At 57.0% G+C, this 25,287-nt stretch overlaps 3 protein-coding genes across 7 annotated transcripts; 2 read left to right on the forward strand and 1 right to left on the reverse strand.

The window, feature by feature from the left end:
- The first annotated feature begins 2,190 nt into the window (after positions 1-2,190).
- Positions 2,191-6,613, forward strand: IL27 (interleukin 27). Of its 4 annotated transcripts, XM_042921496.1 has the most exons (5): positions 2,191-2,318; positions 4,232-4,404; positions 4,492-4,590; positions 5,420-5,578; positions 6,275-6,613. In XM_042921496.1, the coding sequence occupies exons 1-5, from the start codon at positions 2,288-2,290 to the stop codon at positions 6,521-6,523; spliced, it is 711 nt and encodes a 236-aa protein (XP_042777430.1). In that variant the 5' UTR covers positions 2,191-2,287; the 3' UTR covers positions 6,524-6,613. The 4 variants fall into 4 exon arrangements, with proteins under 4 accessions (XP_042777430.1, XP_042777427.1, XP_042777426.1 ...); XM_042921493.1 differs by having other exon boundaries at positions 4,232-4,590; XM_042921492.1 differs by lacking the exon at positions 2,191-2,318 and having other exon boundaries at positions 2,402-4,590.
- An 85-nt stretch (positions 6,614-6,698) lies between these two features.
- Positions 6,699-12,826, reverse strand: APOBR (apolipoprotein B receptor). The gene is given in 7 exon segments (XM_042921497.1): positions 6,699-7,569; positions 7,659-7,924; positions 8,010-8,540; positions 8,543-10,087; positions 10,187-10,273; positions 11,252-12,145; positions 12,495-12,826. Coding segments are annotated over 7 exon segments (3,450 nt in total). The 5' UTR covers positions 12,552-12,826; the 3' UTR covers positions 6,699-7,499.
- A 48-nt stretch (positions 12,827-12,874) lies between these two features.
- CLN3 (CLN3 lysosomal/endosomal transmembrane protein, battenin) lies at positions 12,875-24,060 on the forward strand. Of its 2 annotated transcripts, XM_042921490.1 has the most exons (17): positions 12,875-13,436; positions 14,127-14,326; positions 14,513-14,635; positions 14,791-14,869; positions 16,089-16,185; positions 16,999-17,070; positions 17,462-17,541; positions 17,681-17,766; positions 18,269-18,341; positions 18,424-18,567; positions 19,467-19,579; positions 20,829-20,875; positions 20,951-21,019; positions 21,123-21,178; positions 21,270-21,363; positions 23,436-23,576; positions 23,679-24,060. In XM_042921490.1, the coding sequence occupies exons 3-17, from the start codon at positions 14,590-14,592 to the stop codon at positions 23,796-23,798; spliced, it is 1,317 nt and encodes a 438-aa protein (XP_042777424.1). In that variant the 5' UTR covers positions 12,875-13,436; positions 14,127-14,326; positions 14,513-14,589; the 3' UTR covers positions 23,799-24,060. The 2 variants fall into 2 exon arrangements, with proteins under 2 accessions (XP_042777424.1, XP_042777425.1); XM_042921491.1 differs by lacking the exons at positions 12,875-13,436; positions 14,127-14,326; positions 14,513-14,635 and having other exon boundaries at positions 14,790-14,869; positions 15,586-16,185.
- Positions 24,061-25,287: the final 1,227 nt, after the last annotated feature.

Below are 25,287 nucleotides of genomic sequence, written 5' to 3' on the forward strand. Positions count from 1 at the left end.
ATGGAGAGATCCACAGTTATAGTTGGAAATTGCACCATTTCTTTCTAGAACAAAGAAAAGAGAAAGTGCCAGGGACCGGGCTGCATATTTTAATAGGGTAGTCAGTGAGGACTCCATCTGAGAAGGTGACGTTTGAGCGGGGATCGAAAGAAGAGAGTAGGCTTTGCAGATATCTGGAAGAAGAGCCTTCCAGGCAGAAGGGACAGCAAGCGCAAAGGCCCTGAGGCAGGAGCATGCATGCCTGGCAATGAGGGAGCCGGGATGGCTGGAGTGGTATGAGCGAGGATAGAATAAGCAAGAGAAATAAAAATGAAACGTCTGTTGGAGACAGGATTTATGGCAGGAAGGAATGAGCTATTCAGGGGAGGAAGCCCGTGACAAGGGGTAGGTTCAGAAAAGGTTGAGGAGAGGGAACTCCAGAGAAGGCAGTGGGACATTCTAGGCAAAGAGAGGAGCGTGTGCAAAGGCAAGCAAGTCTGAGGTGGTTCATCATGTCCAAGCGTGAAGCTCCAGCTGCCGGAGCAGAAATAGGGCAGGGGCCAGGAATGAGGCTGTGGGAGTCAGCTGCAGCCAGATCGAGAAGGGCAGAGACACGACAAGAGACAGGAGGTCTTGACGAACCATCAGAGAAGGTCGGGAGGATCAGGAGGTTGTGGTGAGAGAGTGGGTGATGGGGTTCGAGGTTCAGGAGGTATGGCAGTTCTGGGTACCGGCAAAGGGTGGGGAGTGGTTGCATCAGAGGGTGAGTGGGGTGGCATGCCTCCAGAGTGGCCGCAGGACTTGGGGATGGGAGGAAGACCGACCAGGGCCTGTGCCTGTCCTCACGATCAGTCTCAGGATGTTTGGGACCCCCCACAGTGGGGAGCCTCAGCTGCGTGGGATGTGGGAGAATGAGCTGTCACCACTGGGGGACGCGGCAAGCGAAACCCATCTGGGCTAGGCAGGTGCCAGCCGCTCTTCCTTTTCCTTCTCCTCCAAGCAGCCCTCTGGGATTGCTCCCCGAAATGTACTGGTACTTCCCTGGCAGTTGGTTCCAGGCGGCCCCGAGGGGCAGGGCCTGTGTAGAGCCGAGGAGGCAGACTACAGGAAGGGAAAGCCCCCATGGTTTCTGTCTCACTGCAGGGACCCAACAGGGAAACCCCACGGATCCCAAAAGGAAAGTGGGCCTCGGGGAAGACCAAGAAACCCCCATCGTGTCCCTGAAGATGGAAAATCCAGGGTGGGGTGAAGGGTGGAACCGTGCTGGAAGGGAGACCTGTCGTTGAGGCAGCCCAGCCCTGACAGCCGTCCACAGAGCAGAAACACACAGGGCAGGGTTATTCTGGGACCTGGCTGAGCCCCATCCTGACCTCACACAACCCCAACCTGGTGAGCCCTGACCCTGGTCATCGAGGGAGCTCTTATCCCAGCCCAGGCCTGAGCCCTGACCTGAGTCACAGGCTCTGTCAGAAGCTCGGCCACAGCCTGAGCTCTGGGCCCAATCCGGACTGAGGTCTAAGCTCAACCCCGATGGGTCCCAAGCAGAGCCTCTGGGTCATTGACGGCTCTGACCCCAAACACAGACAGAGCTAGGATGTTGGCCCTAGACAAAGTTCTAGACCAAGTCCGGCCCTAGTAGACCAAGTCCTGATCATGGTTACAGACTGAGATCTAATCCCAGGTCTTACTCTGGCCAAAGACAGAGCCCTCGGCCCATTCTCACCTGCCCTGCCCCTGCCCGGGCTGGGGCCCCAGTGCTCCACACAAAACCCCCCTCCCAGCCCCCCCAGCGACTTCCCCGCTTCCTTCGCACTCCCTCACTCAGCCATCTGGTAAACCAGAAAAGAGTAGGATGACTCAAAACCCCAAGTCCTCTCCGATGGGCAATCCCCTTACCTGGCCGTCCATCTTTTGCCAGACAGTGAGCTGGTGATGGCATAGGATGATGATGACAGAGCAAAGGAACAGGAGGGGTTGAGGGTCCAGGACCCATCACCAGCCCCTAGAGCAGTGACTTACCCGGGAGTGGGGATGCGAGGGGAGGAAATGTCCTAGGAGCTCAGCGGGGGGTCCGGAGCTTGGATTGACCGAAACCCTAGCTTCCCGCCACCCCCTCCACCCCCCCTGCTGCACCTCCCGCCCCCTCTGGGAAGGGAAATGACATTTCCCCATTTCAGCAAGGGGTGGTGAGGAGGGAAGACTGAGCGCAAAGCCGAAAGTACAAGCAGGACGGAAAGTGAAACCGGCGCAGCCCCCAGTATAAGACCCCTGCCCGGGAGATGGCTGGCCACACAGGCTGGGCCCCGTCATGGGCCAGATGGCAGGCGACCTTGGCTGGCGTGAGTTTGAGGCCAGGGCCGGGGGCGGAGGGGGTGGCAAGCTTGGCTGAGACTGGGCAGGGGGTGGGAGGGCTTGACTGGTGTGGATGGGGGCCGGGGGCCGAGGGACAGCTACTGGGTCAAGACTAAGGATACAGGAAACAGTCGACCGGAGGATAGGAATGAGGCTGGAGTGAATGAGGGTGATGGTTTGATCAGGGCTGGGCAGCGGATGGGAAGCCTTGACCGGCCCAGATGGGGAGAGGCGGGCAGCCAGTTTGACCAGGGCCAGGATCAGGAGTTTGGCTAGAGCGACTGAGCGGGGACGGGACAGTTTGGCTGAGAACCGGGGCTGGGAGAGGAAGAAGGGCAGGAGGAGTGGGCTGGAGTGTGGGGCGGGGGCAAGGCAGCGGCGGCCTAACTGGGTCAAGGGTCTGTAGCTTGGAAGGAGGTCCAATCCACAGTGGGCGACTCAAGGACACAGAGACACAGAAGGAAGAGCAGATGGTAGGGCCATAGTAGGGACCAAGGGCTGGAGAACGGGTAGAGAGCCAGAGCCAAGGAGCTGGGATTGAGTGCAGAGCGTAGGGAGAAGCCAAGGGAAGGGTCTGGGGTCCCAGAGCTCAGACAGGAAGCCCTAGGAAGTGGCCCAGCTCGATTTGGGGTGGCAATATCCACCAGAGCCTGGGGTACTCACTTTCCCTCAACACAGAGCTGAGAAGAACCCCACTCTGCCTGAAGTCCCTGGGATGTGGTCCCTAAACCGGGGAGCCCGGATGCTAGGGGTCCCAGGGACCACCCACCACCTCTAGAAGTACATTGGCCGGTGAAGGACCCAGAAGCTCTCCTTCACCTTTACGTACAGGACATTTCGGGAAGCAGAGCCCATCAAGAATGGACAAGGGAGAAGCATGGAGAGGAGGGTGAGCGGGAACAGACAGACTTACAGCTTAGTTTTGGTTTGTGTTTCGAGGAGAATTGTGTAACTCCAGTGATTGCTAGATTTCCTCTCCCTGATGGAGAAACCACCGAACCCTGGCCTCTTCCCAGACCCCCCACCCTAGGGCCCCTCTCTCTTCTGTCCAGGAAACATAGGCCGGAAATACTTTCAGAAACCAGCTGGCCTGACTACCCCATTTTACGGATGGAAACCTGAGGCACAGAGATAAGAGGCGACTCATCTCATCCAGGGAAGGACCTGGACGAGAAACAGAGGTTATGCCTCCCATCCCAGGCCCCCTTCCTCCCCCTGGCACCCCCTCTTCTTCTGACACTGCAGAGTGACCCATCGGCCTCGGTGGTGGCTGGACCAATCTGTCCTTCTGACTCTCCAAGGTAGAGTCTCCAGCACTGCCCGCCCACCCCTGGGGCTCCAGTTCAGGCCATCAGAGCCGCCTGGCTAAGCCCCAGGAATCTTCGGCAGAACAGAGTGCCCACTCCAGGGGAGGTGGCTGCCTCGTCTGAGTTCCCTGCGGGGGAAGCACGCAGGATCTGCATTTGGGCAGATCTGGAATCCAGTCCTGGTCCCCTCCCCCTCTCGCCACGCCACCCTGGGCTAGTCAGCCTCACATTTTCCTCATCTGCAAAATGCACGGATAATAGCCCCCAGGCTGCCACATACCGTTGAGCGGTTGGTTCACCGAAAAAGACACTTAGCCAAGGGAGTTAGTGAGGGGCCGAGATGGAGCCTGAGATCTGCTTACGAATGTGGGCCTTCTGTGCAAGGCCGTGTCCCCCTCGGAGAAGGGGTACCTTCCTTTCGTTCAGACAGAGATGCCATATGGTGTCCTCGATAGCTTCCATGTTATTAGTGGCCTTGCGGGGTCAGCAAAATGGCACACAGGCTTTGCCTACAGCACAGGCTCAGAAGGGGCATGTTGAGTTCTTCTCGAGCTTTCCCCCAACCTGGCCCACCATCTCCCCCCTCTCTCCAGGGCTCAGCCTCTTGTTGCTCTCCTTGCTCCTGGCTCGTGCTGGTGTTTGGGGATTCCCGAGGCCGCCAGGGAGGCCCCCCCTGAGCCTGCAGGAGCTGCGGAGGGAGTTCAAGGTCAGCCTGCACCTCGCCAGGAAGCTGTTCTCCGAGGTTCGGACCCAGGCCCACCGCTTTGTGAGTCTCTCTCTGATGCAGCTGGCTTTGGGGACGGGCGAATCCCCAATCCCTCTGGCCCCCCCACTAACAGATCTTGCCCCACAGGCTGAATCTCACCTGCCAGGAGTGAGCCTGGACCTCCTGCCCCTGGGAGATCAGCTCCCCAATGTCTCCCTGACCTTCCAGGCCTGGCACAGCCTCTCTGTGAGTTGGGGGCCGGTGGGGTGGGGCAGGAGAGCTGGCAGCAAGGCTGGGCCGGGTGGATGGTGATGACGTCAGGGGATTGAATGGAAAATGGATTTGGGGATGAATGGAGGAATTGGATCCGGATGAGGCTTGGCACGTCACCGGATATAAAGATCCAGCTGGAATAAAGAAGTCATGTCAGAACGAGGCTGCACATACGGAGGAGGGATGGCGTGGGATTAGTGTGGGAAGGAGGTTGGAGACAGGATAAAAACACAAGTGAAGCCATGGACGTGAAACGGAGGGGGGTGCCTGGGTGGCTCAGCCGGTTAAGCGTCCAACTCCTGATCTCGGCTCAGGTCACGACCTCACGGTTCCTGAGATCGAGCCCCCAGTCTGCTGTTAGCACAGAGTCTGCTTAGGGTTCTCTCTCCCTCTCTCTGTCCCTCCCTCCCCCCCCCTCAAAATAAACTTAAAAAAAAAAAGGAGGGGTGCCTGGGTGGCTCGGTCGGTTAAGCATCCGACTTTGGCTCGGGTCATGATCTCACGGTCCATGAGTTCGAGCCCCGCGTCGGGCTCTGTGCTGACAGCTCAGAGCCTGGAGCCTGTTTCAGATTCTGTGTCTCCCTTTCTCTCTGCCCCTCCCCTGTTCATGCTCTGTCTCTCTCTGTCTCAAAAATAAATAAACGTTAAAATAAAAAAAAAAAAGGAAAGGAACATGAAAGGGGATGGTAGGGAAGAGGATAGAGTGGGGTTGTGGAGAGAGAGTGATAGGACAGTGGAGATGGGCTTAGGTTTGATCCTCAGCCTGCAAGCCTTTCCTGACCCCCTCCCTTCCCTCCTGCAGGACCCAGAACGACTCTGCTTCCTCTTCATGACACTTCGCCCCTTCCATGCCCTGTTGGGAAGCCTGGGAAGCCAGGGGGGCTGGACGAGCTCAGAGAAGATAGAGCTATGGACCATGAGGTTGGACCTCCGGGATTTGCAGCGGCATCTCCACTTCCAGGTAGAGTGTTCACCCCCCTCCCGAACTCCCAGAGACCAACACGTAACATTGAGCCTCACGGGCCCCCTTTTTCAAACACTCCCTGCCCGCAGGTTGGGTAAGTTTGGAAGGAGATGCTGTAGGTCCTCTGAGTGTGTGTGTGTGTGTGTGTGTAGGCCCTGGCTCTGCCCCCCCCGAATCTCTGCCTCCTCTTGATGTCTTGATCCAAACAGCTCTGAAGCACCCGGAACAGCTGCTGGCATTAGCAGGCCCTACAGCAAAGCTCGGTCCCTTCTCCCTTAGCCCCTAACGTCACCAGATCCTCCCGAATATCTCCAAGGGAAACAGGCGTTTTATCCTTAATAAAATGTAAGCAGCATGAAAACTGGCTGTCCCACCTTGCTGCCCTCTCCGGACCCCCAAATGACCCTCGAGAGGAGAACTTCGGGCATCCCACACGCCCAGGGCGATCCTGGGATTGTGTGCCCGCCCCGGGCGCGGCATCTGGCTCGGTGACTTCCATTTTCTCGAATCAAAAAATCAGGCAGGACACGTGAGACGATGACATAATGGAAGGTCTAGAGTAGGGGCTGTCCAGGGAAATCATGACCTCGTGGTATCTGATGTCATTCTGTTACCACTGGGCACCTAAAGGAACAAGGGTTTGCTCGGGGTCTCCGCTTGGCCACTGTCTGACCCGTGGGCCTCTCCTCACAGGTGCTGGCTGCGGGACTCAACCTCCCCGAGGAGGAAGATGACGAGGAGAGGAAGGAGCCGCTCCCAGGGGCTCCGAGTGGCCTCTCACGGGTGTCAGGGCAGCCGTCCTGGCCCCAGCTCCTCTATACCTACCAGCTGCTGCACTCCTTAGAGCTCGTCTTAGCTCGGGCCGTAAGGGACTTGCTCTTACTCTCCCAAGCTGGAAACCCAGCCCCGGCCTCGGGGTCCTCGTTCGGCTCCCGGCCCTGATGGGGTGACCGCTCAGCCCCTTCCCTTCACCCTTCATTCAGTTCGGGCCAACGGGACAGCCTCCAGCTCGTCTGCCTCAAACAGGGCAGGACTCCACCGGCCTCCCACCCCAACCCCCACCCAATAACTTAAGGCCCCTCCAGGCCCTGCCGGATATTTATTTCTTGGATATTTATTTATTGTTTAGGAAAATGATGGTTTATTTATTGTTTCAGAGCCGGCTAGTTGTCCCCGAGCTAGGCCACCGTGCGGGGTGCCGAATAAAGCACTGTCATCCTCTCTCAGCCTCGGCTTCTTTTCCCAGAAGGGGTGCCTGATGCCAAAGGACAAAAGGGTCTGGGGGGGGGGGTCTGTAGTCTCTGGCCGCCCTGGACCCCTCTCTGCTCCTAAATTTCGGGGGCTCCTGGCCCACCTTCCCCCAGACTGGCTTGCTGGGCTGGTGGTTGCCACAGTAACCTGCAGAGCCGTGAGTTTTTCAAAGCTCAAGGCCACTGATCCGTCCCATCAACCTCTGATTGCAGATGGAGGTCCAGAGGGCCTCCTGACCCCTCTCCTCCGGGCTAGCGCCCACCCCGCCGAGCTTTGGGTTCCCACTGCACTGCCCTCTGGAGGCCTGGGTGGGGACCGGAGAGGTCGGGGAGGGAAGGCCGTGAGGAGAACTGTCCCGTCCCCTCGGTCCTGCAGACAGCAGAGATGCGCCGGAGGCGTGATCAGGACGGGCCATGAGGGGCGCGCTCCCAGCGGGTCAGGGGTTGGGGGGGGGGCTGTCCATCAGCCACACTGCAGTCAGACTCCTCAAGTTCACGCTTCTCGAGGATGTCTGCCTCTGTCTGCTCCGAGCTTGACACACCAAGAAACCAAGGCCCAGAGGGTGGAAAAGGGTGTGTCCAAAGTGGCGGAGGGAGATAGGCCGAGCAGGATTTGGTGGATCCTTCTGACGCTCATTCAGGGCCCGGCTCCCAGGGGCTCGGGGCGCTCACTGGGGTTTGGGCCGGCCCAGTCGGGCCTGCAGTTCCTGCATCATGCCGGGGTGGGCAAGGCCAAACCTGCAGGTGGAGACGGGCTGTGGGAGCTGGTCTCCACGTGTCCACGGCCTCCTCCCCACCCCGGCCCAGCCACGTCGCCCTCTGCTTACCCGTGTCCCAGGGGCCTTCTCCTGGCTGGCGGTGGGGTCCCTTCAGGCCTTGGGGGGCTTGCCTCCGGGGGTTCCTCTGGCCGGAGAAGTCTCTGCTCGGGGGCTGACGGCTCTTCCTCAGGGGGGGGGCTGGGAGGCTCCTCCTGCCGCTCAGGGGCCGGGGTCCGTCGGAAAGAGGGCCGGGAGCGACGCTGGGAGGAGCTTCGAGACAGGAGTACACGGCTCCTCGAGACAGAGACGTCCAGGCGAGACCCAGGAAGCAGGGCCTGCAGGGACAGGGGCACCGAGTACCAAGGGGCTGGCTTCGATATTCTGCTCTGTCCAGCCCCAGACCCCGGCTGGAGCCCTCACCTCACTCCAGCTGCCGTGAGCATCCCCTCCGGGACTTGCTGCCGTCTCCCCACGTGGCCCAGGCTCCTGGTGTGTTGACTGGTCCTCCTGGCCCTGGATGTCCTCCGGGCCTTCTGGAACAATCTCCTCGGCCTCTGCCCTCTGGTCTTCAGTCACCTCAACACCCTCCACGTCAAGGGGCCTCTGTGCCTCTTTCTCAGGGTGGAGGTCCCCACGCTGCCCCTCACCGCCTTGCCCCTGCTCCTTTAACTGCCATCCCGCAGCCTCCTGTTCCCGCGGCGGCGTCTGCCCTCCTGGGAGCCCCTCGGCCTCTACCGTGGCCGTGGCGCCCTCTGCCCTCGCCACCTGGGAACCCCAGGTAAAGCCGTCCATCCCACAGCCTCCCTCTGCCGCTGCAGATTCCCTGACCTCTGCGCACTCTCCCCTGGGCTCACCGTCTCCGGCCTCAAAAGCCTCTTCTGGGCCCCCTCTGCTATTTACCTCCATGTCTGCTGAGCCCTCCAGGCCAAACTCTGGCCCCCCTCGGGTTTTTTCCCACGCAGCCTCCACCAGCTCCTTTCCTCCCCAGCCTCCTGCCTCCCTTCTGATTCCCAAGCTTCCCCAGCCTCTCTTTTGGGCCCTCTCCCAGGTGCAGCAGCCCTCCCATCGGCCTTGTCCCCCGCTATCTCAGCGGCCGAAGAACTGACCCCTGTGTCCTCGCTGCCCTGGAGGCTCAGAGCCGCCTCCTCCAGCCCCCAGACTCCGCTGGATGTCGTGTCTGCCCTGCAGGGCACCGTGGCCTCTGCCTCCTCATCCTCGGTGTCTCGGGCATCTGACTCCCCCAGTGCCCGACCTGCCCCTGCCCCTGCGCTGAACCTTCCACCCGGCTCCTGGCTCTGTGCTCCGCGGGCCTCTTCCTCCTCTGCTCCACACCCTGCTTCCTCAGCTTTCTTCCACTCCCCACCTGCCTCCAGGACATCTGGGAGCGCAGACTCTTGGCCTCCCTCGGCCTCCTCGGCCTCCTCGGCCTCCTCTGATGCCTGGCTTCCTACAGCCTCCTCCTCCCCCTCTTCAGCATCTGCTTTTTCTTTGTGGGAATCCCCTCCCTCCAAGTCCCTCCTCTGGGCTTCAGTCCCAGAGGCACCAGGCTTTCCATACCCCAGGTTTCTGGGGTATTCCTCCGGGCTCCTTTCTGTCTCCTCTTTGTTCAGGGCTGGAATGCCCCGGGGCTCTTCCTCTTCCCCCAGTCCTTCCTCAGGCTGCTCTGTTGGGGTCTGGGGGGCGGCCATCAGCTCAGGGTCCTGGCCTTCGGTGACCTCGTGCTCAAGGCCACTGCCCTCCAACGCCAGCCCTTCTCCACCTGTCTGAGCCTCCCCCTCGCTCTTCTCCCCCCTGCACTCCTTCTCAAGGCTGGCCTCCGGGTTTGCCTCCAAGCCAGCATCACCTTCAGCCTCGTTTGCCACTTTGTTCTTGGGCAACTCAGCCTCGGCGATCCAGCAACTCTCTCCCTCCTCTTTGGCCTTCTCTGCCTGCACCACCTCCTCCAGACCAAGGGCAACAGTCCTGTTCACCAAGGCTTGCCTCCCCTCGGCCTCTTCCCCGTCCCGATCTGCCTGGACCTCAAACCCCTCTCCCTCCCCCTCTGACCCCTGGCCTCCTGCAGACTCTTTCCCTGCCAGCTGGTCCTTCACTGCTTCCTCCACGCCCTCAGTTCCTAGAGCCTGGCTCTGTTTGGGGGAAATGCTCATCTCAGCCTTTCTCTTCTCATCCACCTCCTCCTCCTGGTCTTCCCTGGCAGCCTCCTCTATTGCCCAGGTCCTCCCAGTGCCCTCTGAGATCCTTTCTCTGGAGACTACTTCCCCATATTCTGGCTCCCTGGCTCCCAAGAGGTTACCTTCCTTCCCAACTGAGGTTGTCCCGGCCTCTGCCTTGCCTAAAGTTATCCCGGCCTCCTCCTCTCTACCTGAGGTTGTCCCGGCCTCCTCCTCCCTGCCTGAGGTTGTCCCGGCTTCCTCCTCTCCCCCTGAGGTTGTCCCAGCCTCTTCCTCCCTGCCTGAGGCTGTCCCAGCCTCCTCCTTTCCCCCTGAGGTTGTCCCGGCCTCCTCCTCCCTGCCTGAGGTTGTCCCAGCCTCCTCCTCCCTGCCTGAGGTTGTCTCTGCCTCCTCCTCCTCCCTGTCTGAGGTTGTCCCGGCCTCCACCTCTCCCCCTGAGGTTGTCCCAGCCTCTTCCTCCCTGCCTGAGGCTGTCCCAGCCTCCTCCTCTCCCCCTGAGGTTGTCCCAGCCTCCTCCTCCCTACCTGAGGTTGTCCCAGCCTCCTCCTCCCTGCCTGAGGTTGTCTCTGCCTCCTCCTCCTCCCTGTCTGAGGTTGTCCCGGCCTCCTCCTCTCCCCCTGATGTTGTCCCGGCCTCCTCCTCCCTACCTGAGGTTGTCCCAGCCTCCTCCTCCCTGCCTGAGGTTGTCTCTGCCTCCTCCTCCTCCCTGTCTGAGGTTGTCCCGGCCTCCTCCTCTCCCCCTGATGTTGTCCCGGCCTCCTCCTCCCTGCCTGAGGTTGTCCCAGCCTCCTTCTCCCTGCCTGAGGTTGTCTCTGCCTCCTCCTCCTCCTCCCTGTCTGAGGTTGTCCCGGCCTCCTCCTCTCCCCCTGAGGTTGTCCCAGCCTCTTCCTCCCTGCCTGAGGCTGTCCCAGCCTCCTCCTCTCCCCCTGAGGTTGTCCCAGCCTCCTCCTCCCTACCTGAAGTTGTCCCGGCCTCCTCCTCCCTGCCTGAGGTTGTCTCTGCCTCCTCTTCCTCCCTGCCTGAGGTTGTCCCGGCCTCCTCCTCCCTGCCTGAGGTTGTCTCTGCCTCCTCCTCCTCCCTGTCTGAGGTTATCCCGGCCTCCTCCTCTCCCCCTGAGATTGTCCCAGCCTCTTCCTCCCTGTCTAAGGCTGTCCCAGCCTCCTCCTCTCCCCCTGAGGTTGTCCCGGCCTCCTCTTCCCTACCTGAGGTTGTCCCAGCCTCCTCCTCCCTGCCTGAGGTTGTCTCTGCCTCCTCCTCCTCCCTGTCTGAGGTTGTCCCGGCCTCCTCCTCTCCCCCTGAGATTGTCCCAGCCTCTTCCTCCCTGTCTAAGGCTGTCCCAGCCTCCTCCTCTCCCCCTGAGGTTGTCCCGGCCTCCTCCTCCCTACCTGAGGTTGTCCCAGCCTCCTCCTCCCTGCCTGAGGTTGTCCCGGCCTCCTCCTCCCTGCCTGAGGTTGTCCCGGCCTCCTCCTCCCTTCCTGAGGTTGTCCTGGCCTCCTCCTCCCTGCCTGAGGTTGTCTCAGCCTCCTCCTCCCTGCCTGAGGTTGTCCTGGCCTCCTCCTCTCCACCTGAGGTTGTCTCTGTCTCCTCCCTGCCTGAGGCTGTCCTGGCCTCTTCCTCCCTGCCTGAGGTTGTCCCAGCTTCAGATTCTGTCCCTGACTCCCGTGTTTTCTCTACCCTTGTGCTTTGGCTACCCCTTAGGACCACCATCACCTCTCCTTCCTTCCCAGCCTCTTTGGCCCTAGGCGCCTGGATCTCTTCCGCAACTGCCTCCTTGAACACCTGCTCTAATGACTCCCTGCTGTCCCCTGCTACCTTCCCCTCGGGCTCCCTCTGCCAGGTCCATTCTGACTCCGCCTTTCCGGCCACCCCTGGCTTCCCTTCCCTGATCTCTTCCGCCTCCTCCTCCTGTTCCCAGGTTCTCCGTGTCTCCTCTCTGTTCACTTCCTGCTCATTGGGCCCTCGACTCTCCTGGGTTTGGCTGCCGTTGTCTCGACCAGCCTTAGACCCTGCCCCAGACGTCTTTTTGGCCTCTAAGTGGGCACTTGGCTCCTGGCACCTGGCAGCCTTGGCTGCTTCCCAGGCCCCAGTGAGCTGCCTGTTTGCTTGAGACCCATGGGAGCTGCCTTCTTCCCAATCCCAGGTCTGTTTTGTAGCTGAACCTCCCTCCTGGTACCTTCCAGCCTCTCTAGGCTCTCTCAGCCCTCCACCCTCCTTGCTTTGGCTGCCTCCAAGGCCCTCAAGGGCCTCCTGGGCTCCCTTCTCTTCAGTCTCCTCTGGCCTTCCTGCAGCCACCTCCCCCAGTTCCTCAGCTGCCCTTGCCTCCCTCCTCTCTACAGTGGGGACCTCATCGCCCATAAGGTAGGAGACAAAGGTGCTGAGGGAATCCTGGAAGAGAAGGGGCAGGGGGACAAAGGCATTAAGGGGAGATCCAGCCTTCTTAGGACTGTTTAGGATGGGACCCTGCCCCAGAGGAACTCAGATACAGAAGAGGGGTTCTGGGATCTGGAAGGAGAAAGAGAACTGTATCTGCAGAAGGAAAAGGAAAGGGCTAGATTAGGGGTAGGGATGTATCTGTGGAGGTGGGGTATTGAAATCCAGAAACAATCAGGCTAGGAGGCTACCTGATCCTGGGAAAGGAATCTCCAGTCTTGAGGAGAGTCTCAAAGGGTGGAGGGAAGAGGGGGGGGCCCAGGGAGCAGGGCGAAAGTCTCTGGCATCTCCTTGCCCCTCTCACCAATGCCCCCCTCAAGGCCTGATGCAGCCCAGGGAGATGGAGCCGGAGGAAATCCATCCTGTCTGTCTCTGTGTGTCCAGAAAGCCGACAAATGACCGTCCCCACCCACTGAGACAAGCCAGTCTTCCCCGGGGCCCAGGACACTTCCTCTTCCCCTAAGTCTGCCTGACGCATCCCCTCCCCAGGCCCTGCCCACCCTCTGCGGTGCCCACAGCAGCTTCCAGTCCTGGCTGGGAAATGGGTTTGCATCACCTGGGGGGACTCAGGTGCATAGTTGGAATTGAAGGGCAAGGGAAGGGAGGCCATAAAGAAAAACGTAGGAGCAGGAGACCTCAGAATTGGGGAGGGGGGAGGGGGCCGTGGCAACTGCAGCTTAAATGACTCAGGTCTTGTATTCACACCTCAGCCATTTCCGTCTCCCCCACAAGCCACAGCCACTCTGTGAGAGGAAGCTGGGGTTTGTGGTTCCTGTTTTGCCTAGGGACAAGGAGTAGGAGTGAAGAGGGGTTGGTAAGAGCTCTGGCTTCTCATTTCAGGGTCATTAATGCTTCCCTAAGGGGAAGAAGGGGCCGGGCTGGTGGCTCCAATGTCCATTCCCTCATCTGTAGTCATTCTTGCAAAACAAAACTTGGCTAAGCTTTGTGTTGTGGTTATTTGTGTCTACCTCTCAACCTCTTGTGAGTTCCTTGAAGGCAGAGGCCATGTATGACATGTTGCTGAGTTTCTAGGGCACCGCAAGCGTAGTAGGACACCATATTTCATTGGTTGAGTGACCTGGGAAGCAGCCCAAGGGGGCCACATTTCAAACAGCAGTCTGAGGACTTGGTGGTGAGAAAGAGCTGGTAGAGGTGGGCACCAGCTGGTGGAAGCCCATAGAAGGGATTAGCAGGGGAAGGACTCCATGAAGAAAATTCAGGATGCTGCTTAACTACCTAGAGAAAGGTAAGAGAATAATCACTCCTTATTTGGGACTATGTGAAGTGACTTTGATCTACACCTCTTCCCCTAATCCCCACCTTCTAAATTTCCAATTAAAGGGACTAGATGAGATCACAGAATCAGAATTTTGGAACTTATTACTCGTCAGGTCTAAGTATCCTCGATGCAGGCAGGAATTCTGCCAGCAGCCTGCTCAGCCAAACACACCTGCCTCTGGTGCTCTATTTCCTATTGCTAAAAAGGTCTCTAAGGTCACGTTTAGGTCTCACTTTGCGTCTTCACCAGCAATTTTCCTTTTTTGTTTTCTCATCTGTAAAGCGAGGGGGGAGGCGGGACTATTTCTGTGATAATCTTCAGTTCTAGGATAATTTGGGGAAAGGGATCTCCTTAATGCTTTGGATATTGCCAATAGGTAGAAATCCTCTTTGATGAGTGTTATCTTTATTTTCAGTTCCGAAGCAATCTAAGGGCAACAGATAAGAATAAGGATGCCCCGAAACTGGCTGTCTTTGTTCCCAACCAGAAACAGAGAAGGGAGTAACCCGGTGGCCATATTTATTTCTGGCAATTGAAGGTCGCTAGAGGAGCTGAAGCCGCTTGCTGCCATGCCTAGTGCTGGCAGGATACGGTCAAGACCTTGCGCCCCGCTAGTCTAATGTCGTGGCTCTTCTTTGCTGATCCTACCCGCTCTAGTTTTAAACCAGCCGTTCCAGGGTTCTCCCGGCCTCTCTCTGTCCCCCGCCCCGAGGCTGGGAAGGCCTAAAGCGAAGACAGAGAGAGGACCCGGAAGTTGTGGTGACCTCCAAAAGCACGTGATGAGGGACCCGCTGGTGTTGTCACGTGAGCCGCCCACCTGCGGTACCTCGGGGCCGAACTTGCAGCTGCTCTTAAAGGTACAGACCGCAGAGCCCCCTGCTTTAAAGGGGGCGGGGGCGGAGTCCCACGGGTGGGACGTGGTGGGGTGTGCGAGGGCGCGAGATGGAGCCCGGGGTAACGTGGTGGGTCGCCGGGCGCGAGTGCGGCGGAGAAGCCGGAGCCGGGACCGGCAGTGGGGCGTTGATCCTTCTCATCTGTCGCAGACCCTCATCCGCCGGGTCAGAGCCAAGCCTGGACTCTCGCTGACTTTGAACGCTTCGCGGGATCTCAACTTGATGCCATGGGAGGCTGTGCGGGCTCGCGGCGGCGCCTTTTGGATTCCGAGGGTGCGTATTTCTACGCGCCCTCCTGAGAGTGACAGCCTCTGTCCCCACCAGACTCGGGCCTCGGGCGCTGGCTCGGCCCCGGGAGGAGCCCCGTGGGGCCTTCGTGCACCTGCGAGTGGGGTGGAGGTCATGCTCGCTTCTTCTCGCCTTCCCAGGGGAGGAGACCGCCCCCGAACCTCGGCCCCGTCTGTTAGACCGTCAGGGAGCCCTTTGGAAGAACGCGATGGGTTTCTGGTGAGTGGCCCGAAGAGTTCAGCAGAAGTAAAAATGCGGTGGGAAGAGGGGAAGCAACAGGAAGAAAGAGCTGAGGAGGAAAAAATTGAGCTCTGAAAAAGGAGCTGAATTCACAAATATTTACTGAGCCAGTTGGTTTGCCCAAGGCTGCGGGTAAAGTTCCCAGACTTTATTCATTTACTTACCACCTTCTTATTTTGGCCAGAGCCTCATTTCACCTGTAGGACTACTTCGTGTTTTACTTCAAGCAAGTCAGGCTTTAGATTTGTAAATGCATGTGTTTCTTTAAAGAAAACTTTAAATCACTATTCTAGACGGAAAGCCAGTATTGCTCCCAATGCATGTTTTAAAAAGCACATGCCTGCTTTTTAAAAGATCATCCACCTACCTCCTGGAATCATTCAAATATTGAGCTCTGGGAAATGCTTCTAGCACTAACCTGACCATGGAGGGCTTGGGTGGCACACTGGGTTGGAAGTGACTTCCCACGTGACTCTGGAAGAGTCTCGTAACCTCTCTGAACCTCGGTTTCACAGCAGCAAGATGAGAACGGTAGTACCACTTTGTAGGCTTGTGGAAGGAGCACGTGAACTCTCTGGCTCTTGGCCCAGTTCCTTTCCCATCACTGAGTGTGGCTCTGGGAAGTGAGACTAAGCAAAAAAGATTCTTCATGGGTCATAAAGGACTTTGGTATTATCTTATTTTCATCCCTGCAGCCCCCTGTGAGGCAGTGAGAAGAGAAACTTGTATCCTCATTTACCCATGAGGAGACCAAGGCCACTCAAGTAGGAAGCAGCAGGCTTGGGATCTGAACGTGATCCTTCCGAGCTTCAAGCTCCGGGATCTTTCTACTGTCCCAGCACGTCAGAGACTGTGGATCAGTGGATGAGAATAGTCCCAGGAACTGAATCATGGTGGAAGCTTGGAGGAGACAGGCATCAAGGACGACTTCCTTCTCTTCCTGGGAGAGATAAGATGTGGACCCGTCTGCCTCCCAAAGCCTGTTATTTCTAGCCCTAACATTGAATGGAGATGGGGGGGGGGGGGGCCTAGTGACAGAGAAAAACAAGGGAGCTGACTGAAGGCCACAAGAAGGGGAGATTTGGTGCTAGGACTGTGGGTAGATTGTAAGCCTGGAAGGAGGCTGGGATGTGTTCTTCTGTGTCAGTTATATCTCAATAAAACTGAAGAAACAAAAGGTCTATAATGCTCACTCCAGGCTCCTGGGCCTTTGCAACAACTTTTCCTATGTGGTGATGCTCAGCGCCGCCCATGACATCCTTAGCCACCAGAGGGCATCCGGGAACCAAAGCCGTGTAAGTGACCCTCTCTATCACCGCCACCATATTTAGTCATCATGGGAAGATGAAGAACTCAACCTAGGGCAGGGGCCCCTTTGAAAAACTCAGGGAATGGGGTAGCCAAGGGTTGGGGCAAGAGGACTAAAGTTCCCAATCTCCCAGACCTCAGAGTGAGAAGGGTTTTTAAGAATCAACTGGTGCCAGGTGTCCAAACTCAAATTTTGGCTAGGTGGGGCCCTGGTAGGGTTTTTTTAACCCCAGCACTGAACATTTTAGGCTGGAGAATTCTCTGTTGTGGGGCTTTCTGTGCATTGTAGGGTGTTTAGCAACATCCCTGGCCTCTACCCATTAGATACCAGTAGCATACCCCCCCCCCCGCCCCCCCAGTTCTCCAGTTGAGACAAGAATGTCCCCAGATATCGCCAAATGTTCCCTGGGGGCTATAATCACCTCCCGTTGAGACCCTCTTGTCTATGATGAGCGAGGGGATGCACGCCAAAGGCCAGCAGCCACCTCCTTACAGGCCCCACAGGGAATTCGGTCCAAGATCAGCTTTTCTGGAAACCGAAATCTTTAAAAATGAAAGCTCCTGAATGTGTTACCCAAGTAGAGCCCATTTACAGGGCCATCTTTGGCCTTCGGGTCCTTAGTTTAAGGTTTCCACGGCCACCTCACCCTGCCTGTTGTGCACATAGAAAAAGCCAGGTCCCAAGAGTACAGCGCGGAGCCAAAGCCGTCCTTCAAGTTAGGGCTGAGCTGGGACTGGAGTCGGGCCCTTTTGGTCTCTCCTCTTGCCTCCCTGGGTAAAAGACTCTTCTCTTTTATCAGGTAGACCCAGACCCAGCGCCCACCACCCGCAATAGTTCATCTCGATTTGACTGCAACTCTGTCTCCACGGCTGTGAGTACCCATCTGGTCTCCCCCTGCCCCGCACCCCCACCCCCAGCACCCAGCTGCGACTGTCGTGATTATAATAATCAAGACCATTTACTGAGCCTTTTCTGTGTGTGGCCTACATTGGCTCATTTAATGCACACAGCAGTGCTACGAGCTAGGCGCTATAACCATCCCCCATTTTCCAGACGAGGAAACTGAAACTCGGAGCGTGTGAATGTCTTGTTGACTCCTAGCTAAGGAGCAGCAGAGCTGGGACTCGAACCCAGAGCTGTCTGACTTCAGGGCCTGTGTTTGTAGCGGGTCGACCCGGCTGGTGTGTGTCTTTCCTTGGCCACTTGGTTGGGAGGTTTGTGCCTGGGACCATCTGGGGTCTCAACGTGTTCTCCCGTTCCAGGCGGTGCTCCTGGCCGACATCCTCCCCACCCTCGTCATCAAATTGCTGGCCCCTCTTGGTCTTCATCTGTTGCCCTACAGGTCCGGGTGGGGGTGGTGGGAGGAAGGGCAGGTGGGATCTGAGAGTGGGGAGGCCAGGAGGGCTGAGACGGCCGGAGGGCTGGGGAGTTGCGGGCGGAAGCTGACCCTCTTCTTCTCTCGCTATACCTCTCCCCCTCAGCCCCCGGGTGCTCGTCAGCGGGATTTGTTCTGCGGGAAGCTTCATCCTGGTTGCCTTTTCTCATTCAGTGGGGACCAGCCTGTGTGGTGAGTGTGAGGTTTCGTGTCAGGTGGGGAACCCAGAGGAACCGAAACTGAGCATTGTGGGGTAGTCTCCCCAGCTTCCCCGAGGAAAGGGATTGTTTGTGTAACCCTCAGAAGCCTGCCAGGACTGTCACAGGCAGGAGAGGGGGGATGGGGTCATTTTGGAGGGGTTGGGGGGTGGGGAGATAGGAGGGAATGGATGGAACACCGGGAGCTCAAGACGAGCAGTCACCAAGACTCCATGACGGCCGAGGCATCAGAGATGAGTTCTTGCTCCGGAGTTGATAACTGGGCGGATGGCGGTACCATTCCCTGTGAGCGGATGTGCGGGGGGAGCGGGTTGGTTCTACTCCAGGTCTGAAGCCCGCCTGCCCAAGGGATCTGTTTTTAGCTCCGCTGAGCTGATGCAGAGGAGGCCCTGGCCAGACACCTCAGGGGGCCGGAGATATCAGGGAGGCTGGGTGTGGTCACTGCCATGCTTGTCCCCCCCTCCCCTCCCCCCCAGGTGTGGTCTTGGCTAGCATCTCGTCAGGTCTGGGGGAGGTCACCTTCCTCTCGCTCACCGCCTTCTACCCCAGGTAAGCAGGCAGAGCAGGGAGTCGGGGAGAGGACCTCCCGGTGCTGGCTTTGGTCCTTCCTCAACCCTTGTGTTCCTCTCAGGGCCGTGATCTCCTGGTGGTCCTCAGGAACCGGGGGAGCAGGGCTGCTGGGAGCGTTGTCCTACCTGGGCCTCACCCAGGCTGGCCTCTCCCCCCAGCACACCCTGCTGTCCATGCTGGGTATCCCCGCCCTGCTGCTGGCCAGGTAGGCTGCCTGGGCTGGGAGGGTGATGGGTCAGGGGAGAGAACTAGACCCTGCTCCCAGTCTTCCGATCCTGGCCTCCTTGTAAAGAGGGGATGTGGATTCTGGACTCTGATGGGCCTGGTTTGAGTTCTGGAGCCTCCACTTGCTAGTGATATAGTGTGGGGCAAGGTGTTTCACCTCTCCGGCCCTCAGTTTCCCTGTATCATTTTTTTAAAATTTTTTAAATGTTTACTTGTTTTTTGAGAGAGAGACAAAGAGAGAGAGAGACAGAGCGCAAGGAGGGGAGGGGCAGAGAAAGAGGGAGACACAGAATCGGAAGCAGGCTCCAGGCTCCGAGCTGTCAGCACAGAGCCCGAGGCGGGGCTCGAACTCACGAGCCGTGAGATCATGATGTGAGCCCAAGTCAGATGCTTAACCAACTGAGTCATCCAGGCGCCCCAGTTTCCCCATATCTTAAATGGCGGTAGTTCTCCTTGTGTCTTCATGAGGTGATGTGTGTGAAGCCTCTGATACAGTGTGGATCCCAAGATGATTTGCGGGGGGCGGGGTGGGGGGGACCCTTACTTGATTAATTTTGAGTGTGTTAGGAAAAAAATTTAAACTAGCCAATCCAATCTATTATCCACATATTAATGCTTAGAACAAGGCCACGTAGAAAAAGGGAATCAATTTAAAGGAAAATAACAAGCAAAAAAAAAAAAATTATATATAGGAGGAGCGTAGATACGGCAAATTAGAAGTGACGGAAATTTGAAAAGTTGAATGAATGCGTAACACACGGTAGCTAGAGCGATCATCTCTGGCACGGGATGGGGGGCTGTGGCAATGATGGGTGGAGGGGGTGGTGCCCTGGGAGGGAGCGGCCTCTCTGGTCTTACCTTCATCCCACCCGCTCCTAGCTATTTCTTTTTGCTCACATCTCCCGAGCCCCAGGACCCTGGAGGGGAGGAAGAGGCAGAGACATCAGCCCGGCAGCCCCTGATAAACAGCGAGGCCCCCGAGGCGAAGTCAGGTAAGAGACGCAGAGCCGTCACTGTCTCTCTCGCTGGGTTTTAGCCTTTGCTGTCTACGGTGGACCCGGTCGGGAAGGGGGGGGAGTGGATGTGCTGGTTACGGTAAGAATCATTTGCGTTCATCTATTCAAGAAGTGCTCTCATTGAGCACTTGCTGGGGGTACCAGGTGACTGACATAGGAAAGGGGGGAGATTCGTGAAGAAGCAGCTGAATCGGAAACGTGTTGTTTTCAAGCATTGGTAAGTGCTGGCCGGACATAAAGCGGTTTTGCTGCTGGGAACCGGGGGGAAACAGAGAAGGGTCCTGCGTAGAGAAGGTGGTTCGGAAGGCCTTTTTGAGGCAGTGTCCTTGGGCTGAAATTTCAATGACCAGGTGTCAGCCTTATGGATGTCGGGGTGAACAGGTTGCAGGCAGAGGGAGCAGCAAATTCTAAAACCCTGTGGTGGGAATGAGCTTGGATGTTCAAGAAACGGAAAGGAGGGGCCAGCTTGGCTGGGATGGAGTGTGTAGCCTTTTTGAGCTGTATACATGAGCTGTGAAGACGTCTCACCGGCTTCTTTCTTTCTTTTTCTTTCTTTCTTTCTTTCTTTCTTTCTTTCTTTCTTTCTAAGCAGTGGTAAAACAGAGCTAATGTGAAGTTTACCGATTTCACCATTTTTTTATGTTTATTTTTGAGAGGGGGAGAGGGAGACAGAGCACGAGCAGGGGAGGGGCAGAGAGAGGAAGAGACACAGAATCGGAAGCAGGCTCCAGGCTCCGAGCTGTCCGCGCAGAGCCCGATGCGGGGCTCGAACTCGCGAGCCGTTAGATCATGACCTGAGCCGGAAGTCAGATGCTTCACCAACTGAGCCCCCCCAGGCGCCCCTCAATTTGACCATTTTGAATTGTACAGTCCCAGTCCGGTGGCATTTTTTTTTTTAATTTTTTTTTTTTAACGTTTATTTATTTTTGAGACAGAGCATGAACAGGGGAGGGGCAGAGAGAGAGGGAGACACAGAATCTGAAACAGGCTCCAGGCTCTGAGCTGTCAGCACAGAGCCCGACGCAGGGCTCGAACTCACGGACCGCGAGATCATGACCTGAGCCGAAGTCGGCCGCCTAACCGACTGAGCCACCCAGGCGCCCCAGTCCGGTGGCATTTAAGCACGCTCAATGAGCGTGAGCGTGCTTGGTTTCTTGCACACCAGCACCCTCTGCCGAGTCAACGTGCCAGCCTCACCTGCCCTTCTCTCCCTGTTCCCCTGCAGACTCCAGCTCGAACCTCTCCCTTCAGGAAAGGTGGACCGTGTTCAAGGTATGGATGGTGGCGGGTCCCCCGTGGCCAGTGCCCGCCTGCCAGCCTGCCACTTACAGCTTCTGACCCTTCCAGGGCCTGCTGTGGTACATCGTCCCCTTGGTCCTGGTCTACTTTGCGGAGTATTTCATCAATCAGGGGCTTGTGAGTGAGGGCTGCTGGGGGGGGGGGGGGGGGGGGGGGAGTAGCAACGGAGGCGGGGCCCCACATGTCTCTGACCGTCTGCCCTGTCTGCTCTCTGCTGCAGTTTGAGCTCCTGTTCTTCCGGAACACGTCCCTGACTCACGCTCAGCAGTACCGCTGGTAAGAAGGGCGAGGGTGTGGCGGCAGGACGGGCAGGGGGCTGGGGGCGGCACCCGGAAGGGCTTCCTCCTACTCCCTGCCTCCACCGAAGGTACCAGATGCTCTACCAGGCCGGCGTCTTTGTGTCCCGCTCTTCTCTCCGCTGCTGTCGAATCCGCTTCACGTGGGTCCTGGCCCTGCTGCAGGTACCGAGCCCAGCCCTCCCTCTGTTCCCACCGTAGCTCCCGGCTTCCCAGACCCCAGGCTTCCCTCCCTCAGCAGGAATTATTTATTGCTCACCATCAGGTTCTGGGCCCGGGGGACAGAAGGCCAGCAGGGCTCCGGCTCTGCGTAAAACGCGTGACCTCAGCAGCCTGGCAAACCTGGGTGCAAATCCCAGCTTATGTACTCTGTAGCTGGGTGACTTAGGGCCGGTCTCTACACCAGCCTGAGCCTAGAGCGTCTCCTCTATAAATCGGGTGTGGCCAACACCTACTTGTCAGGGCAGTCGTAGGAAATAGAGGTGAGAGGAAGAAGAAGAAAATGAGATTTTGTATTCTGTTTTAACCCATTAGAAGCACTCACTTAATGGTTATTTCCACAAGCCTCGCGCAGAGACACAGGGTTTCAAATAACGTTTCTAAGGATAAAAAAAAAATGTACCATTCTTTTATTCTGGATGGTTCATTGTGATAGAATCGGTGATGTCGTAGTCAACAGGCTATTGACCTCAAGGCTGGCGAGCAAATTGTGACTTCCCACAGCAAAAGTATTACAGCGTTAAGTGCACAGACACCATCCACTCCCAACGGTCTAACCCAAGTAGCTTCACATAACCAGCCTTCGCTGTTTCAAGGTCATGTGTCTACAGCTCCTGGAGGTAACTCATTTTCAAGGTCATGTGTCTACAGCCCCTGAAGGTAACTCTCAAACTACATCTTTGGTTAGTACAGGAAAGTCCTTTTTAATAAGCTGAGCTCACGCCTCGGATAACGAGATATAGGGCAAGTGAAGATTTTGCACTTCCGGGTTATGACGACGCCATGTGAATGGCCTCCAGCTTCTCTGTTGGTCTGAGCAGTACTGCGAACCCAGGGCTATGTACCCCCAAAGTGCCAAAGCACTGCGTCAACAATTCTGAACTCAGTAGATGCCACTGAAATGGGTGGCTTGCGATTTTAGCTGTCCTTTTTTTTTTTTTTTTTTAAAGTTTATTTATTTACTTATTTTGAGAGAGAGCGAGTGTGCACGCGCCAGTGAGCAGGGGAGGGGCAGAGAGAGAGGGAGACACAGAATCGGAAGCAGGCTCCGGGCTCTGAGCGGTCAGCACAGAGCCCGATGTAGGGCTCGAACCCATGAACTGTGAGATCGTGACCTGAGCTGAAGTCAGATGCTCAACCGACGGAGCCACCCAGGCGCCCCCTACTGGGCGTGTTCTTTTCCATGCAGGTCTCTGAGCTTACCTCAGACTTCATGAATGAGAACCTCTGAGGGCAAGGTCTATGTGGGTCACCACACCCCCAGGTGTATGTACATCAACCTCGTGAGCTGCCACGGTGGCCTACCCACTGGGGAGGCAACCTTGTGTGCTCAGACCTGGGGCACTGGGGATCCTCTGAAGGACTGGAGCACACAGGAGGGACCTACCCCCTTGGGTGGGGTCGGAGAAGCTTCGTAAGAGAACTGAGAACACTGTAGCCAGAGTTTCTCAACCTCGGCACTGTTGACGTTTGGGGCTGGACCATCCTTTGTCGTGGGGCCGTTCGTGCCCGGCAGGGGGCTGGGCCTCTGCCTACTCCGTCCCCACTCGTGACAGCCAAGAACATCTTTACATGTTGCCCAGTGTCCCCTGGGTGGCAAAATCACACCCGGTTGAGAACTGCTGGTGCATGTGTAGCCCAAAATGGGGGGGGGGGGGAGCGTGCCCTTGGGAGGAGGGCACTGGGGTGGGAGGGGTCCTGATCCAAGGTGAGCCACGAACAGTGGTGGCTAGGAGATCCCAAGTGAGGGGAAGGCAGAATAGCGCTCCAGGCAGCAGGCGTGACAGGACCAAAGGTGAGGTGGGGCGAGACCTACGAGGTCTCGGGTGCTGGGACGGGACAGGGAGCAGGCTTACCCCGGATCTCAGGGTCTGGTAGGCCAGCTGGGTGCTGGGATGTGAGCCAGGCCCGTCAGCCCTCTCAGCATCTCTCGGAACCGGGGGCCACTGGATGGGATCGCGGCCTCCCTGGCCGCCGCCGGTCCCAGGCTCAGCCCTCCCCTCCTCCTGCATCCATAGTGCTTCAACCTGGCCTTCCTGCTGGTGGACGTGTGGTTGAGCTTCCTGCCCAGCATCTACCTCGTCTTCCTGATCATTCTGTATGAGGGACTCCTGGGCGGTGCTGCCTATGTGAACACCTTCCACAACATTGCGCTGGAGGTCAGCACCAGCTGGCTGAGGGTTGTGGGTAGCCTCGCTGGGGAAGGCCAGGGCAGGGGTGTCTAGGACTGAAGCCTCACCCCTGCTCTCTGCCCTCTCCAGACGAGTGATGAGCACCGGGAATTTGCCATGGCGGCCGCCTGTATCTCCGACACCTTGGGCATCTCCCTGTCAGGGCTCCTGGCCCTGCCTCTGCACGACTTCCTTTGTCATCTGTCTTGACACTCTGGCTTCTTGGAGCACTGGTCACACTAATCTGGGCCTGCGCTGACAGGCGGGCAAGTCAGGCCGCGGGCCCACAGCCCAGAGCTCATTCCCAGAGCTCCGCCCCAGGCTTCCCTGCACGGCTGGGGTGCAGAGAAGCACCGAGGTTCCGTTCCCCCTTGAGCTGGGGGGAGCCGTTTTCTCCCACTCCCAGGCTGGCCTTGGGGGGGTTTCTTCACGGCATTATGTCCTTGGAATAAATGCCTATTTTGTCAATTGATTCCTGTGCCATTTTTTTCTGGTTGAAAAAAAATGTTTCTTTTATTACGGAAGTAATACAAACCCACTTTGGAAGGTAGGCAGGAGAGCATAAAGAAAGCATTTCAGCAGATTTCTACTTCATCTTTGAGGCCTTATTCATTCATTCATTCATTCACTGTACGGGGCCATATATATATATACATTTCCCCCAACATGTAAGTTTTCAAGCCTACAGGGAGGTTGAGAGAATTCGTATTCATGTAGGCATGGTTCCACAGTAAACCTTTTGCTAGAATTACTTTATCCCATATGTAACACTCCATGCAAATCAGCCTATCTTATTTTTGTGACATATTTCAAAGTAGGAGGCTGACTTTCATATATTTCTCCTATGTTTCTGAGATTTTATTTTATTTTTTAAAGTTTATTTTAAGAAAGAGAGAGGAAGAGTAGGGGAAGGGCAGAGAGAGAGAGAGAGGGGGAGAGAGACTCGCAAGCAGGCTCCACCAGCACAGGGCCTGACACAGGGTTCAGTCTCATGAACCGGGAGATCACGACCAGAGCCAAAATCAAGAGTCGAACATTTAACCAGCTGAGCCATCCAGGCGTCCCAAGATTTTATTTTAAAGTGATCTCTATAGCCGACGTGGCGTTCGAACCCACAACCCTGAGATCGAGAGTTGCATTCTTTGCGGACTGAGCCAGCCAGGCGCCCCCAATACACTTCCCTCTAAACACATCAGCATGCAGGTGCGCCCGGGTGGCTCTGTCAGTTAAGCATCTAACCCTTGATTTTGGCTCAGGTCTAATCTCACAGTTTGTGGGATCAGCCCCCATGTCGGGCTCCATGCTGACAGCATGGAGGCTGCTTGGGATCTTCTCTCTCCCTCTTTCTCTGCCCCTCCCCTGCTCTCTCTCTCTCTCACTCAAAATAAATAAATAAACATTAAACGCTCCAGCATGTGCATTAGCTAGAATCTAGTATTTTTGTACAGTCCTTTTTTTAGGTATAATTTTTATACACTAAAATGCATAAATCGTATCTTTTTTTTAATGTTTACTTATTTTTGAAACAGAGACAGAGCATGAATGGGGGAGGGTCAGAGAGAGAGAGGGAGACACAGAATCCAAATCAGAGCTGAGCTGTCAGCACAGAGCCGGACGGGGGCTTGAACTCACGAGACTTGAGATCGTGACCTGAGCCGAAGTTGGACACTTCATCGACTGAGCCACCCAGGTGCCCCTG

This window comes from Panthera leo, chromosome E3 (genome assembly GCF_018350215.1).
Source record: "Panthera leo isolate Ple1 chromosome E3, P.leo_Ple1_pat1.1, whole genome shotgun sequence".
Classification (NCBI taxonomy): Eukaryota; Metazoa; Chordata; class Mammalia; order Carnivora; family Felidae; genus Panthera; species Panthera leo.